Source organism: Eublepharis macularius, chromosome 2 (genome assembly GCF_028583425.1).
Source record: "Eublepharis macularius isolate TG4126 chromosome 2, MPM_Emac_v1.0, whole genome shotgun sequence".
Lineage (NCBI taxonomy): Eukaryota > Metazoa > Chordata > Lepidosauria > Squamata > Eublepharidae > Eublepharis > Eublepharis macularius.
Genome location: NC_072791.1, coordinates 22717531 through 22730751, shown reverse-complemented (window position 1 = coordinate 22730751; position 13221 = coordinate 22717531). Strand labels below are relative to the sequence as shown.

The following is a 13221-nucleotide window of genomic DNA, read 5'->3' as shown; positions in this document are numbered from 1 at the left end:
ATAAGTAGAAATCACTTTTGTGTGCACATATATGACTGTGGCACACTGATTTCTTCCTTGGCTGCTTCTCCCTGTACTGCACCTTCCAGAGAGAGATTCTTCTGATTCTCAGAAATAAATTTCCAGGGGCTCAAGGAGCTGCCACAGGAAGGGAGCTGGCAAAGATCTAACATGTCCAAGGAAGACGGTGCATGACTTTTTGAATCCTGGTTTATGTTTGTTCTTCTCTTACGTTAACAGGTCATTAATTACAAATTTACTATGAGTGTTTATTCATAGCATGAGAACTATTTTTTTTGTTTTTCTGCTTGTTCAGTATTACAAAGCATCTTCAATGTATGTTTTATAAAATTTATACACTGCCTCTCCAGAATCCTCCTGGTAAAACACTAAAGAGTGGTGGTCTCTTTTTCTATCCTCCCCCCCCCCCAATGTAATTATGTGGTTTGCCAATACTTTTGCTTTTCAATTTTAGCACTGGGAAAATGGGAGCATGTTTTATACCTGGGCTGTGTAAGCAAAGTGACCTGACACTATTTGCTGCAAGGCCTGGGATTCGGCTTTGGAAATCGGATGTGCACGGGACTGTACAGGCCACGTTTATTTTGAAAGAGGTGTTTGCTGCTGGAACGAGACCTTTTGAATTATATCCTCGGATGGAACCTGCGGATAAGGGAAGTTACAATTTCCCTGAGAGGCAACTCGGGCTCATTTCTTGCTTTTTCCAGGAAGGATGGGTGTTGAGCTGGAATGAGTATAGCATCTATTTATTAGACACAGTAAACCAGGTGAGTGAAACCAGTAAAGCTGTGTTTTTAGCAAAGGCATTCTAAAATCACATCAGTGGGCTCTTCTCTGAAATGCTAAATTAGGGTGGTGATATAAAGAATATTGTTATGTTCATCTCTTCTGCACAAAGGTTTTGGCATTGTGACTAAAGTAATGTGTTTGCTGCTTGATCTTTGAAGGCACTTTGTTGTGTATTGTAAGGCAGTGGCACACTGCTCCATCAGTAGCCAGCCATTCAGCCACTACCTTACAATACGGGGAGGAGAGCTTGAGGCCCTTTTCCACTGGCAAACCTGGCTCAACTTCCCCCTTCCCCAGTCCTGTATCAGTAGACGAACCATTCTGCAGGAGGGGGAGAGAACAGAGCACACTCCATTGGTCTGCTTTTACGCATTTGTATTTCTTGGGTAATTACCATGGGGGCAGCTGCCTTGCTGTTAGATTCTGAGATATCATTGCACTTGTACGTAATCTTGGAATGCAAAGTGCTTTGCAGTCTTAGGACAGAATGATGCCAAGGCAGCCATTGTTCCTGATCACACTGATGGGAAACTGGTGAGAGAGTTTGTAGTTGTCTGCCTAGTTCTACGGTTGAGTAGGAATTGGATAAGGGTCATCCAAGTTGAGGCCTCTGTATACTACAGGCTTACAGTTATCGGTAACATTTCTCTTAAATTTTTAAAAAATGCAGTAAGACTGTAAGTATTAAGCTACTGTAGCATATGGTTCCAGCTGCAGTGGGACTGCGAACAGAGTTGTGAATACATGAAAGGTGTGCATGTGTGTGCGCTACAATTCCTGTACTCCTTCAGGTCAGGTTTCCCATATGTGCGTTTTTGGGATGCCCTAATCATAACATGAAGCTCTGTATCCTTGCGAGTTTTTATCAGTAGGCTGTATTCACATTAATGATTGGGTGGCAACACAGCTATACTTTCTCCTTTCATCTTAATACACTTCCGAAGTTTCTTGCCAGCCATCTTTGCAGTACTTTGAGCACTGAAAGCATTGACAAATGCAAGTTGCAGTTATGTTTGTGGTATATTCAGCATCGCTAGCCCAGCAACAGAGCTCAACTTATAAAACATGTATAACCCATTGTCTGTTCTGTGCTCTTTGCCAAGCATAATGTGAATCACCCTCACTCACCCTAAGCCCCCTTTCCTTTCAATTGCGCTCTTTGATTGAATAATGTTCCCAGCCAAAACTACAATAAAAACTCGTCAAGTGTTGTCTGCATATTGGAGAAATACTCAGCACATTCATAGCTTATCTTCCACTCTGCTTGTTTTCACAGGCTCTGATTGGCAGTTTGGAAGGGTCTGGTGATATTGTGTCTGTGTCTTGTACCGAAAATGAGATTTTTCTTTTAAAGGGAGACAGAGATATCATAAGGCTCTCGAGCAGACCTGAAGGACTGGTGTCAATAGGTTTGTCACGAGTTAACATATTAAACGCATAGCATAAGTAAAACGACTGATGCATGGGGAGCAATTCTTCTCCACATCCATGAGCAGCGAACCTCTGAATACCAGTGCTGGGAGGTAGCAGTAGGGGAGGGCCTCAGCCTCTACGCCTTGGTTATTTGGTCCTCCGGGGTAACTGGTTGGCTGCTGTGTGATACAGGATGCAGAACCAGATGGACCACTGGTTGGATCCAGTAGGCTCTTCTTACGTCATTCTTTGAACAGATTCAAATGACCACTTGACTACTTTATTGAGACACTGAGAGGTTCTCTGGACAAACAGGTCCCCATCAACTGCTATTTTCTGTTCTCTGCTTACATTAAATTGAATGACACTTTGAAAGGGAGAACAGGATGATTGGTCTCAAACTATTCTCTGTGAGCTTTAGGGTTCTTTGCAGTGTACGCATATGACCTTGGTTCAAAAGGAAAAAAATGTGTGAAGTTCTGTTTGCACATTGGGGCTTTCCCACCTCCTTCCCCTTCACCTGCAATCCTTTGCATTCCCCCAAAGGCCGTGCTTGAAGTTTAGTGGACTTTCCCAAAAAGTGTGCGTTGTGGCATCAAACACTGCAGGTGAGGAAGAGAATTTGCAGAAACCTCCCTCCCTTTGTGCAAGAAGTGCCGTCTTCTGGTGTAGAGGGATCATTGGATCCATACTATAATGTCGAACCCTCATGAGCTAAGCCACAGAACTGATAGGGAAAAGACTTAAAATTTATGAATTACAAAATTTATGAAGGCATCTCTGCATAACCTGGTTTAAAAAATCCATTGCCACTTTTGGCAATTGCTGATATCGGCTGTATATGTTCTTGGAGAATAGACTCATTGGTTGCATTTCAGGCCCCTCTGTCTAGTAGCAGACTCACTTTTGGGAAGCCATCTTGCACTCCCATTTCTGGCTGTTAAGGGACAAACATGCCCTATTGCTAGAACACGAGGCCTTTGCTTGGTCAGTGATAATGGAAGATTCTCTTGCAGTAATCCAACATAGCTTGTGAGGATGGTTGGAATTTCTTCTTGTAATATTATGCTGCTGTAACCCACCCTGAGCCCGCTCGCGGGGATGGTGGGCTATAAATCGAATCAATAAATCATAAATAAGTAAGAACAGAGGCAGCCTTTAACTTATTGGCCTCTGCCTCAGCCTTGAAGAGCTAGATGTGACTCAACATGGATATGTCCCACTGATACAAAGCAACAGAACGGATCTTGTACAAGTGTAAAAGTGGCCTTGCTCCCGACTTACTTCATAATGGAAGATTACATGCCGTTGTCAGTATAAATGAATCCAGGCTTAGTTTTCAGGGATTAAAGGCCCCTCTACTTTTTTTTTTTAAATGAACTTAAAACTCAAGAGTATTCTGCATAACCTGACTTCCTGTCAAATACTGTAGCACTTTAAAAAAACTTGTTTGCTTTTAACAAGAGATGTTAGCTCTTTGATGGTATTCCTTTTACCCAGTTTTTCTCATTATCGTCATATTGATTTCAAGAAAACATGTCCATCAAAGTACCTTTTCTTGACTTGAGTGTCCTACAAAAATCCCACATGAAAAGGTCCATTTAGTCAGGCACTTGCTAGCAGATGCTTCTGGGAAACACACAGTGCTTGATGTCGTCAGCCCGCTTTGTTTTTTTGTCCCCAGAATCTGGTATTCAGAGGATACTGCCTTCAAGTGAACAAAGTTCTGTTTCATTGTCATGACTCATAGCCATCAATAGCCACACAACCTGCATGCCTTTTTCTAATCCTTCAAAAAAAACCTGCCACATCTTGTAATGGTAGATTCTCTAGGTTATGTATCCTCCCCATCTGCCCTGAATCCCCAGCCCAACATTTTAATAGAATGATCCTGAGAGCCAGTTTGGTGTAGTGGTTAAGAGTGGCAGGACTCTAATCTGGAGAGCCAGGTTTTATTCCCCACTCCTCTGCTTGAAGCCAGCTGGGAGACCTTGGGCTAGTCACGGCTCTCTCAGAGCTCTCTCAGCCCCACCCACCTGACAGGGTGTTTATTGTAGTGGGGATAATAATAGCATACTTTGTGAACCACTCGGAGTGGGCATTAAGTTGTCCTGAAGGGCGGTATATAAATCGAATGTTGTTGTTGTTAATTTTGATATTATGAAAAAGGAAGAGAATTTCCAGCCACCCGTTTTCTGTCCCCAATTCATACTTTTTTAGAGTTCGGTTACCTTTTTAATGCCACCCCTCCTCTGAGGAGTTTGAGGAAGCATGTGCTTTCCTTCTCCTTTTTATCATCACAACATGAGGTAAGTTAGGTTCAGTCAGAGAGAGAGGTTCAAGGTCACCCTATATATGGTTTCCAGCCCTCTTTGTTGACTCTTGTTTATAAATAACGCAAAGTGTTGCATACCATCTAATGTTGTAATCTTTGTGTGTTCAGTTTCAGATATAAATTCAAAGTTGACGAGTTCGTTATCCGATTTGAGCCCAAAATTACAGAGCCCGCTCTCAGTCGTTACATCTGTGTCGCCTGACCCATTTGTACAAGCAAACCAAAAATTCAGTAGCTCCCCTTCACCCCAGACTCCTGGTGATAAAAACGGTTCTCTAACAAGAACTGATCTGGAAGCAGCTCTGTTAGAGAAAATCCGCTCACAGAGCTTTGATGGGCTAGGGGACTTGACTAGTGACCCAAGGAGAAGAGGCTACTCAGTAGCTAGTGAGTCGAGAAGTAGGAGCAGCTCAATGAATTCTGTGGACAGTAGCTCCAGTTTCATGACCAGCGGAGACCCAACCTTACTGGAAGCGCAGAGAGAAGGTCCTCTGTGTTCTCAGAGATTCAGCGTGATTAGCTCTGAAGACTTCAACCAAGAACTCGTCGTCAAACCAATCAGAGTAAAAAAGAAGAAAAGGAAAAGACCTGGTAAATAATTAGCCGAGGAGGACTTTTCTAAGATTTTCACTTCTAGTGACATCTTTTGGTAGGGAACTTCTCCGACCATCCTGCTCCTCCACATATTACTGTATAGTATTTGATAGGGGTGTCACTGAAGTTTGGTATTCTAAAGTTCAGAACACATACGTTGGTGGCTCATAATACTTACCTTCAGTATAAATGTTACAGAACTTCTAAATCTTCGTCCAACTGGGAGAAAGATAGTCTCTCTCTCTCTCTCTCTGCCTTCTGTCCTACCCGTCCCTCCCTCTAGTACTTCAGGCTTAAATCCTCTGAAGTGCCAGTTGTGCTTTGAGAAATGAAGTCCACAGACCACTTGAAGTTAAGATTTCAAGCATCCTATGGACTGTGTTTAGCAGGGCACACCAGACAATTCAGATGCTATCACAATAGTAGCCGAGGTTGTTGAGGGGGAAACCTCCCATTAAGCCCCAATTCGGAGAGCCCCCATCCAAGATTTCTGTCTTTAAAATCAGATCAGAGCAGATAATAACTGACAATTAAAGTTTATTTGAGGAAACACAGGTTAAACTGATGCACTCAAAACAAATTCAGTCGAAGTGCATAGCTAGCACTTTCATTTATAGCACTCTCATTTATAGAACAAGAGAAGAAATTGGCATTGTAGTTCCTGACGTTTCGCCAGCAGCTGTGGCTGGCATCTTCAGAGGTGTAGCACCAAAAGACAGAGATCTCTCAGTGACACTGAGAGATCTCTGTCTTTTGGTGCTACACCTCTGAAGATGCCAGCCACAGCTGCTGGCGAAACGTCAGGAACTACAATGCCAAGACCACGGCAAGACAGCCCGGAAAACCCCCAACAACCATCGTTCTCCGGCCGTGAAAGCCTTCGACAATACAAGAGAAGAAATTGTTTACAAGAACAGAATAGTTAATAAGAAAACAAACATGTGTCAATAAGTTTCTGAAGAGCTAGCAATAAATTCTAAAAGCTGACAGGTCATATAAACTACAAAAGACTGATAATTAACACTATCTTTGGCACCTCTTGTTATCTTTTGGTAGAATTGTAGGCTACTAAGAGGGTGCTGAGAAGACAAGGCTGTAATATCCAAGATTTTCTTGCAACCATGTCTGTTGCTAACTCAAAATACCCTCCTGTCCCACTGTCTTTATCTACATTTCAAATTCTAGCAGAGAGTGAAAGTATGAAAGTAGGTGAAAGTGCACATGGAATAGAACAGGCAAGACTCTCTTTCAGCCTGGTCTGGCCAAGCAATTAAACATACAGGGGACTAGAAATTGCAGCTGTTCCCCTATAAGAAAATCCCTTAACAGAGGTATTGTAGATGAAGAGGGAGGATAATAGAATGAGTGGGGTGGGGGCGGAGAGGCTTCATTCATCCCAATGTCACTGCTTGCCCTGCCACAGCATCAAGAGGAACTGGGGACAATTGAGAGAGACCTTTGAGAAAGTTCCTGTTATTTCCCAGTGATGTCTTTCAAATCATTCTGAACTGGGCCTAAAAAAACCCAAAACTTCTTTGCTAATTTTACTTACATATTTTTGCAGAATTGCCTGATTTACCAAGTCCAAACCAAGCATGTATATGACAGGGTGTCCCTTCTCTAGTATCTATTGAAAGAGAATTTTGTCTTTCGCAAACCCATGCTTTTCAGAATGTGCTAATATCTTCACCAAGAAGAGAGTCTTAATTTCCCCCCCCCCCCGTGACTTCTCCACACCAAGCGTACATCGATTCCTTTAGAGCTGGCCCATGTAGGTAGGACTCCTTGAATTCAGGTTGTACTCATCCTATTTACACCAATTGGCATAAATCCAAAACATCTACTTTAATTGGGTAATGAAAAATTTAGCAGGGGAGGGAGGAGACACAGTATAGTTACCCAGGTTCCTGTGCCTTTTGACGCATGGAGTCGGCACCCTACCAGTGGCTTAGCCATTAAATCAGGTCCCTATTTGCACCTTTTAGTTCGGAGACCCTCCATCCAGTGTAAGATTCAAACTCGGAGAATATGGGCATCATACTTCATTGTTACGATGGAGTTGGTAGGAGCCATTGCTCTGCATGTAAAAAGTTCCAAATATGATCCCTGGCATCTCCAGGTTTTTTTTAAAAAAATTAAATCTTAAGAAACAGGAATGGGAAAGTCCTCTAGCTTGGAGCGTGGAAAGCAGCTTAAGTTTCTAGAGTATAGTACTTTGTGTTGTGGCTTCTTTAATCATGGAGACGCATTATAGTTTGCCAATATATGTCAAAATCAGGATTATCCAAGGCTTTAAAATGCAATTGCTTATATTTTGTTTTTAATTCACCCTTAAATGATATTTCCTCAATTCTCTTCATTTTCTCACTCTCCCAATCCCCCCCTTTAATCTCCCAACTGTATCTGAGTTTAGAAAATGGGACCAGGAGAAATCCGAGCTCCCTGGAGAGCACGCCATGCTCCGAACATCCAGATTCTACCAACAGTCCCCAGTCAGTAAACGCAGACTCCCTCTCCATTACTTTGAGCCTGATGAGCAGCATTGTAGACTGCATGGATTCTCCAGACCAGGAAAGTCTGGAGCCACAGTATGTGCTGCGGGAGGAGAACGGCTCCGAAACCTTCAGTGTGCTTCAGTCCCCAGAGTCAGCAGCTGCTCTAACCCCAGAGGGGAACGGTGAAGCTCCTGAGCTGCTGAAACGTTCTAATGGGGAGAACAGAGCAGGTGCATTGCCTGCCACGGACTCCTCCTCAGCTTCGATGCTTGCAGGTGATAAAATGGGTAGTGATGAGGCAGAACGTAACGAGAGCCTTCCATCCGAACTTGCAGAAACCAACTCGGAGCAGCTGTCCCGAAATGAAGAGGAATATTCTGCCCTGTGTGAAACCAAGTGGATAGTAAACCAACTAGGTCAGCCATGTGCTTTAGATTCTCTAAAAGGAACAGAGCCTGTGACTGGCATGTTTGCAAATGTGAAAACATCTTCCAGTATTGAGGAATCTTTTGGCTGGGAAATTGGTGCTGGACCCCTCCCAGAGCAGAAATCTGAGCAACCTCTAATGGATGGAGCCCCCCTGAGCCTCCTTAATCATCCTCTTGCTGTTTCTAAGGATGAGCCACATCCCCAAGAGAATTCCTTACCTGGACAGGATTTCAGGGAGGCGGTCAACACTAAATGCAGTGCTAACACTGCCAATGAATGGGTAAGCAGTGATGCTGCAGCTGAGAAATCAGCATCAAGTGACGAAGAGGACATCTATGGGCATGGCCTGCCTTTTTCGTCTTCAGAGACTAGTGTGGCGGACATGGGGGGCTGCCTTGCTCAACCGGAGAAAGTCCAAGCAAGTGTAGAGGAAGGGATTCTTTTAAAATCTGATCAGGTATGTTCTTGAACATGCATCTGCAGCACAACATACAAAAATATGCTTTATTATGCCTTTTAAATGAATTGCTATGTGTAGAGCCCGTCTCCCTCCAGCTGACAATTAGGAGCCCCCAAGCATCCCAGCTGAGTGTTGAAATACCAGACAGCCCTAATCTAGTAACTGAATAAAAAAAAATAGGGAATGACACAATGGAGGAGAGGGTGTGAGATATTGAAGGTTGTGAGTTTGAAGGAGAAGGTGGTTGGACACGCCATATTGTAAAGAAGAATTCACCTTTTTTCTTAGCTCTTTAAAGTTCTGCACTGAGCCCTTCTACTTTTGGAACACTTTAAGATGACCCGACTTATTCTTTATGTTAAGTTGGCAGCTGGGTTTTTGAGAATTCAAAATGGAACTGTGAAACTGCATACTAGAAGGCCTGAATTCCATAAATGATGGCGGGTGTTCTAGTCTGGAGTTTCTCTAAAAATCCTCATGAGCATGAAAGCAAGTGTTGGGTGTCATTGGTGGTAAAGGTAGAAGAATTCAAATCTGATATAAATGCAGTCCCCCTCTACATTGTTATATTAACAGAGGGATCATGTTCTCTCCTGGCAACCATCGAATGTAAAAGAAAAGCTTTAGACTAAGGGTACACAATGGACTATTATGTTGCCGGAGGATCCCCCCCCCCAAAAAAACATGTGGTGTGGCCAACAGCCAATGTCACCGGTTTAGTGTCTCAGGCATTGTGGGACTCAGTGGTGTCAAGCTAATTTGGATACCAATGAAGCGGCTCTACAAGATATTGGCAGAAGATCATAGGGAAGCTGCTGAGAAGTGCCAACATTTAGGACACTTTTTGTCCCTTTAAAATATTAATGGCGAAGCTGGGAGGCAGGTTTCAGATGGTGAAACTAAGTGGCAGCTGAAGGGGTTAAACCTTTCTCTGCACAACTCTGAGGCAAACTGAGGCTACACGACCTGCAGTTCGCACCACAGAACAAGATGGCGATCTTCCTGGTCTGCTTGGCGCTCCAGGTGCTGCCACTCCCCAGCATCCCGAACCCGTCAATCCATGGGGGGGCAAGGCTTCATGACATTGTTTGGATCGGGGGAGGGATATCTGTATTGTTCCTATCAAAGCTGATTCTGGTCAAGGTAACTGTTTTGAGTTGTACGCCCTGCTCGAGATAGGTGCCATGTCAGCTTATACTGTTTAGCTTTCTTAGACCAATAAAGACACCTCACTACCATCTAACTCTCCAGTCTTTAGTTTGCAGAAAGCTGGATGGGCTATGCAGGTCCTGGCTATGGAATACTGAGCCTGGTTGTCTCCGATAAATACATTTGGTGCCTGGATTACAAAGGTGGCCTGTACTGTAGTGCTTTGCCCAGTGCTGGTCTGCGCTGGCAGAAGTTTGAGGATAATGTCCAGCAGGTGGCAGTCTCCCCTTCAGGTTGGTCGGCTTTGCCTTTCTGCCTCCCGTACCTGGTTGGAAGATGAGATTTATGTGAAAGCCTCAGTGCCGTTCATTCGGTATTGCGACATCTTGGCTTTATTCTTCCTTTTATTGTCTTAGAGCACACAAGGTCAGCAGCTCCTGAGCCTCGATGCAACTGTGAACCATTTACAAAACTCGGCAGCAAAATAAATACTGCTCAGACTGATTTTGTGCCCTAGTTAAGATTTCCTTTGTGAAAAATGAAGTTCTTTTGGGCCTGGGCATATGGGCTACTGGAACCGCATAAATATAACAGTAGACTGGAAGCGGTGTGCCTAAAGTTGCCTTTTTAATGAAAAGTGCTGTCATGAGCATTGAGGGGCAGGCTGCGTATTTCTTTCCGGGAGCCACAAGCAAGTATTAAAGCTTTTCTGGACTGTACCAGGTTGCAGGTGGGGGTCGGGCTGATTGAATGTTTCAGGGCTCCCCTAGGAAAAAAGAAAAACTAACGACTCTTTATCCCTAGTGCCAGGGCTTTTTTCCAGCTGGAACGCGGTGGAACGGAGTTCCGGAACCTCTTGAAAATGGTCACATGGCTGGTGGCCCCGCCCCCTGATCTCCAGACAGAGGGGAGTTTAGATTACCCCGCCTCCTGATTGTGGAGGGCAATCTAAACTCCCCTCCGTCTGGAGATCAGGGGGCAGGGCCACCAGCCATGTGACCATTTTCTCCGAGGGCAACCCACTGAGTTCCACCACCTCTTTTCCCAGAAAAAAAAGCCTTGCCTAGTGTGTGCAGAACTTAACACGACAGGAAGAGGAAGATGTTCATTCTGCTTGCATGTTTGTGGTTATGTAGAGTGAGGCTTTTCATACCCACAGTCTCCTTTTTTTTAACGTGTCAACCTGGAGGTGGTACAGTTCAGGAAAAGCTTTAACACTTGTTTCTGCTGGTTGTATAATTTGGCACTCAGGCTTGCTGTTTGAGCGAATGCCTACTGTCTGTGAAAATGCCATTAAAAGAATCTAACGTAAGTTTCCTTTGAATTTTAGCAGTATGGATTATATAATGCTACGGGTAGCAGGGCAGGCTTCTTTTCTTCAAAAACTTACTTGTACATTTGGAACCTGCCTTTCCTTTGAACAGTAGCATTTTTTTAAAGTTTTGCCATCAAGTCACTGATTTATGGCAATCCCTGCTCGGGTTTTCAAGGCAAGAGACTAACAGAAGTGGCTTGCCATTGCCCGCCTTTCCACAGCAACCCTGGTCTTCCTTGGTGGTCTCCCATCCAAGTACTAACCAGGGCTAATCCCAGTTAGTTTATGAGATTGGGCTAGTTTGGGCCGTCTGGGTCAGGATGTTTAGGGATGCTCATAATTGAAACGGACTCCGTTCCAACAACACAATCATCTGAAGCCATAAGAAAAGCAACCATCTGCTAAATGTGCTTGTGTTTGCTTTGTTGTGAATTGAACTGGACCTGCTGCCTGAATCAGGCTGTTGGTTTTTCTAGCCCAATATTGTCGGCTCTGACTGGCAGCGGCTCTCCAATGTCTTGGGCTGAGGTTGCTTTCCCAGCCCATTTTGATGTTCTCTTATACTGGCTTGTGACGTATTTCAAACAGCTCGACTTTGCTTGCATCCCTTCCTCCATAAAAGCAGGTCTCCTAGAGACCTTTTAAACTGCAAAATAACTGCAGCTAATGAACTAAGCTAGAGCACAGAAAAAGGGGTAGAGCAGGGCCACGAAATGTGATTCGTCTTGTTTATGTGACGTTTCTTCCGTAGGGAATCTTCTCTGGAAGGTTGAACAAAAAACCAATAAAGCCTTTGCCTGTGGGAAAGTAACTATAAAAGGGAAACGTCACTGGTACGAAGCTTTACCCCAAGCGGCGTTTGTATCTCTGAGTGACGACACGGCCTGGATTATCAGAACCAACGGTGACTTGTATCTGCAGACAGGTACCCAACTGAGTGGTGACTCTAGTCCTAGAGCAGTGTATTTGTGTGTTTTCCCCAAACTGCTTTTCAGGCAATATTGGGATTCCATAGAAAGTATGTTGAGGCTTCCTCAGGGATAAGCTACAGCTAGTTTCCTTGAAAGGCAAGCTCGCCTCCCATGCCAATCTCCTCCTCATTGGGATATCCAAGAGCATAGCCAGAGTTCATGCAGACAAATGGTGAGGTCCAGAAGTCCTGGCCAGTGGACATGAAGTATGGACATGATGCAGTGTGCTTCAAAGAGTCTTTCGTGATGTCCATGGGTTCCTCAGCAGAGGTGTTCAAATAAAAACAGCTCCTTGATTAGGGAAAGTTTTTTTGGGAAAACACATTTAGCTTTTGCAGAGTTAAGGATTGGTGACGGCTTTCCTCTCTTTTTGGTACCTACCTTGTTTGGGAAATCTTACTGAATTGCTTACCTTCGTTCTCTTTTCATTCAGCTTATCATGATAAGGAAATATTTGCCACAATTAGACAGCCCCTCTTTTCCCCTGAAGGCTCTGTCATGTAAGAGCAGAAGGCTTGTATCTCAGTGCAAATGTCCCTTTGCTATGTTTGTGGAGCTCACCCTTGGACCACCTGCAGCGCCCGTCCCAGCAAATTTGTTTGGCCCCTGGAAGTTCTACCATAGATACAGTGAATGGTTCACTTGCAGTTTTTCTCCCAGGTTTTCCATCTCTTGTTTGCACAGAGTATGTTGTGCCCAACTGTGCAGAAGCAGATGTGCTTCATAACTCTTCAGTCCCTTAGTGATAGTTGAAATGGCCAGGAGGAGGTTAGTTGGTGTATCAAAACCCAGCTCCCAGCTGCAAGCCATTTCTTAGAGAAGTGAGCAGCCACCAGAAGCACAGCCACGGCCTCTCTCTCTTTCAAGGTACTGCTGATGTGAACGATAGCAGCCTACCACGTGTGCTTCAGCTGTGTCAAAGAATACGTGCAGCTACATTATTAAAAGACTTGTGTTTGTTTGTTTGTTTGTTTGTTTGTTTTATGTCACTGAGACTCAAGGCAGATCACATAGAGTGAGATTAGCACAGTCAATATCAAGGACATTTCAGTAAACAATGCCATAGTGTAATAAATGTAATTTTACAAAGACATAACATTAGCAAAAATCCAAAACAGAATTGAAGAAATGCTGATGTTGTGTCCTCATCAGGAAGAAGAAACCTCAAGAGGCAACTCTAGGTTTCTTCGTTTATTTTAAGTCATAACACCAAGAGGCAGGCACTCTGTTTTCGCTCCTGGGGCCAAGCA

At 44.0% G+C, this 13221-nt stretch overlaps 1 protein-coding gene across 1 annotated transcript in view; it reads left to right on the top strand.

Moving 5' to 3' along the window:
- The window catches only part of TECPR2 (tectonin beta-propeller repeat containing 2), a 64474-nt gene that overhangs the window by 8655 nt on the left and 42598 nt on the right, over window positions 1-13221 (top strand). The window contains exons 6-11 of the mRNA XM_054971131.1: window positions 476-788; window positions 2087-2219; window positions 4667-5149; window positions 7566-8533; window positions 9795-9978; window positions 11752-11925. Coding sequence (XP_054827106.1) covers window positions 476-788; window positions 2087-2219; window positions 4667-5149; window positions 7566-8533; window positions 9795-9978; window positions 11752-11925 — 2255 coding nt within the window. The remainder of the gene's footprint in view (window positions 1-475; window positions 789-2086; window positions 2220-4666; window positions 5150-7565; window positions 8534-9794; window positions 9979-11751; window positions 11926-13221) is intronic.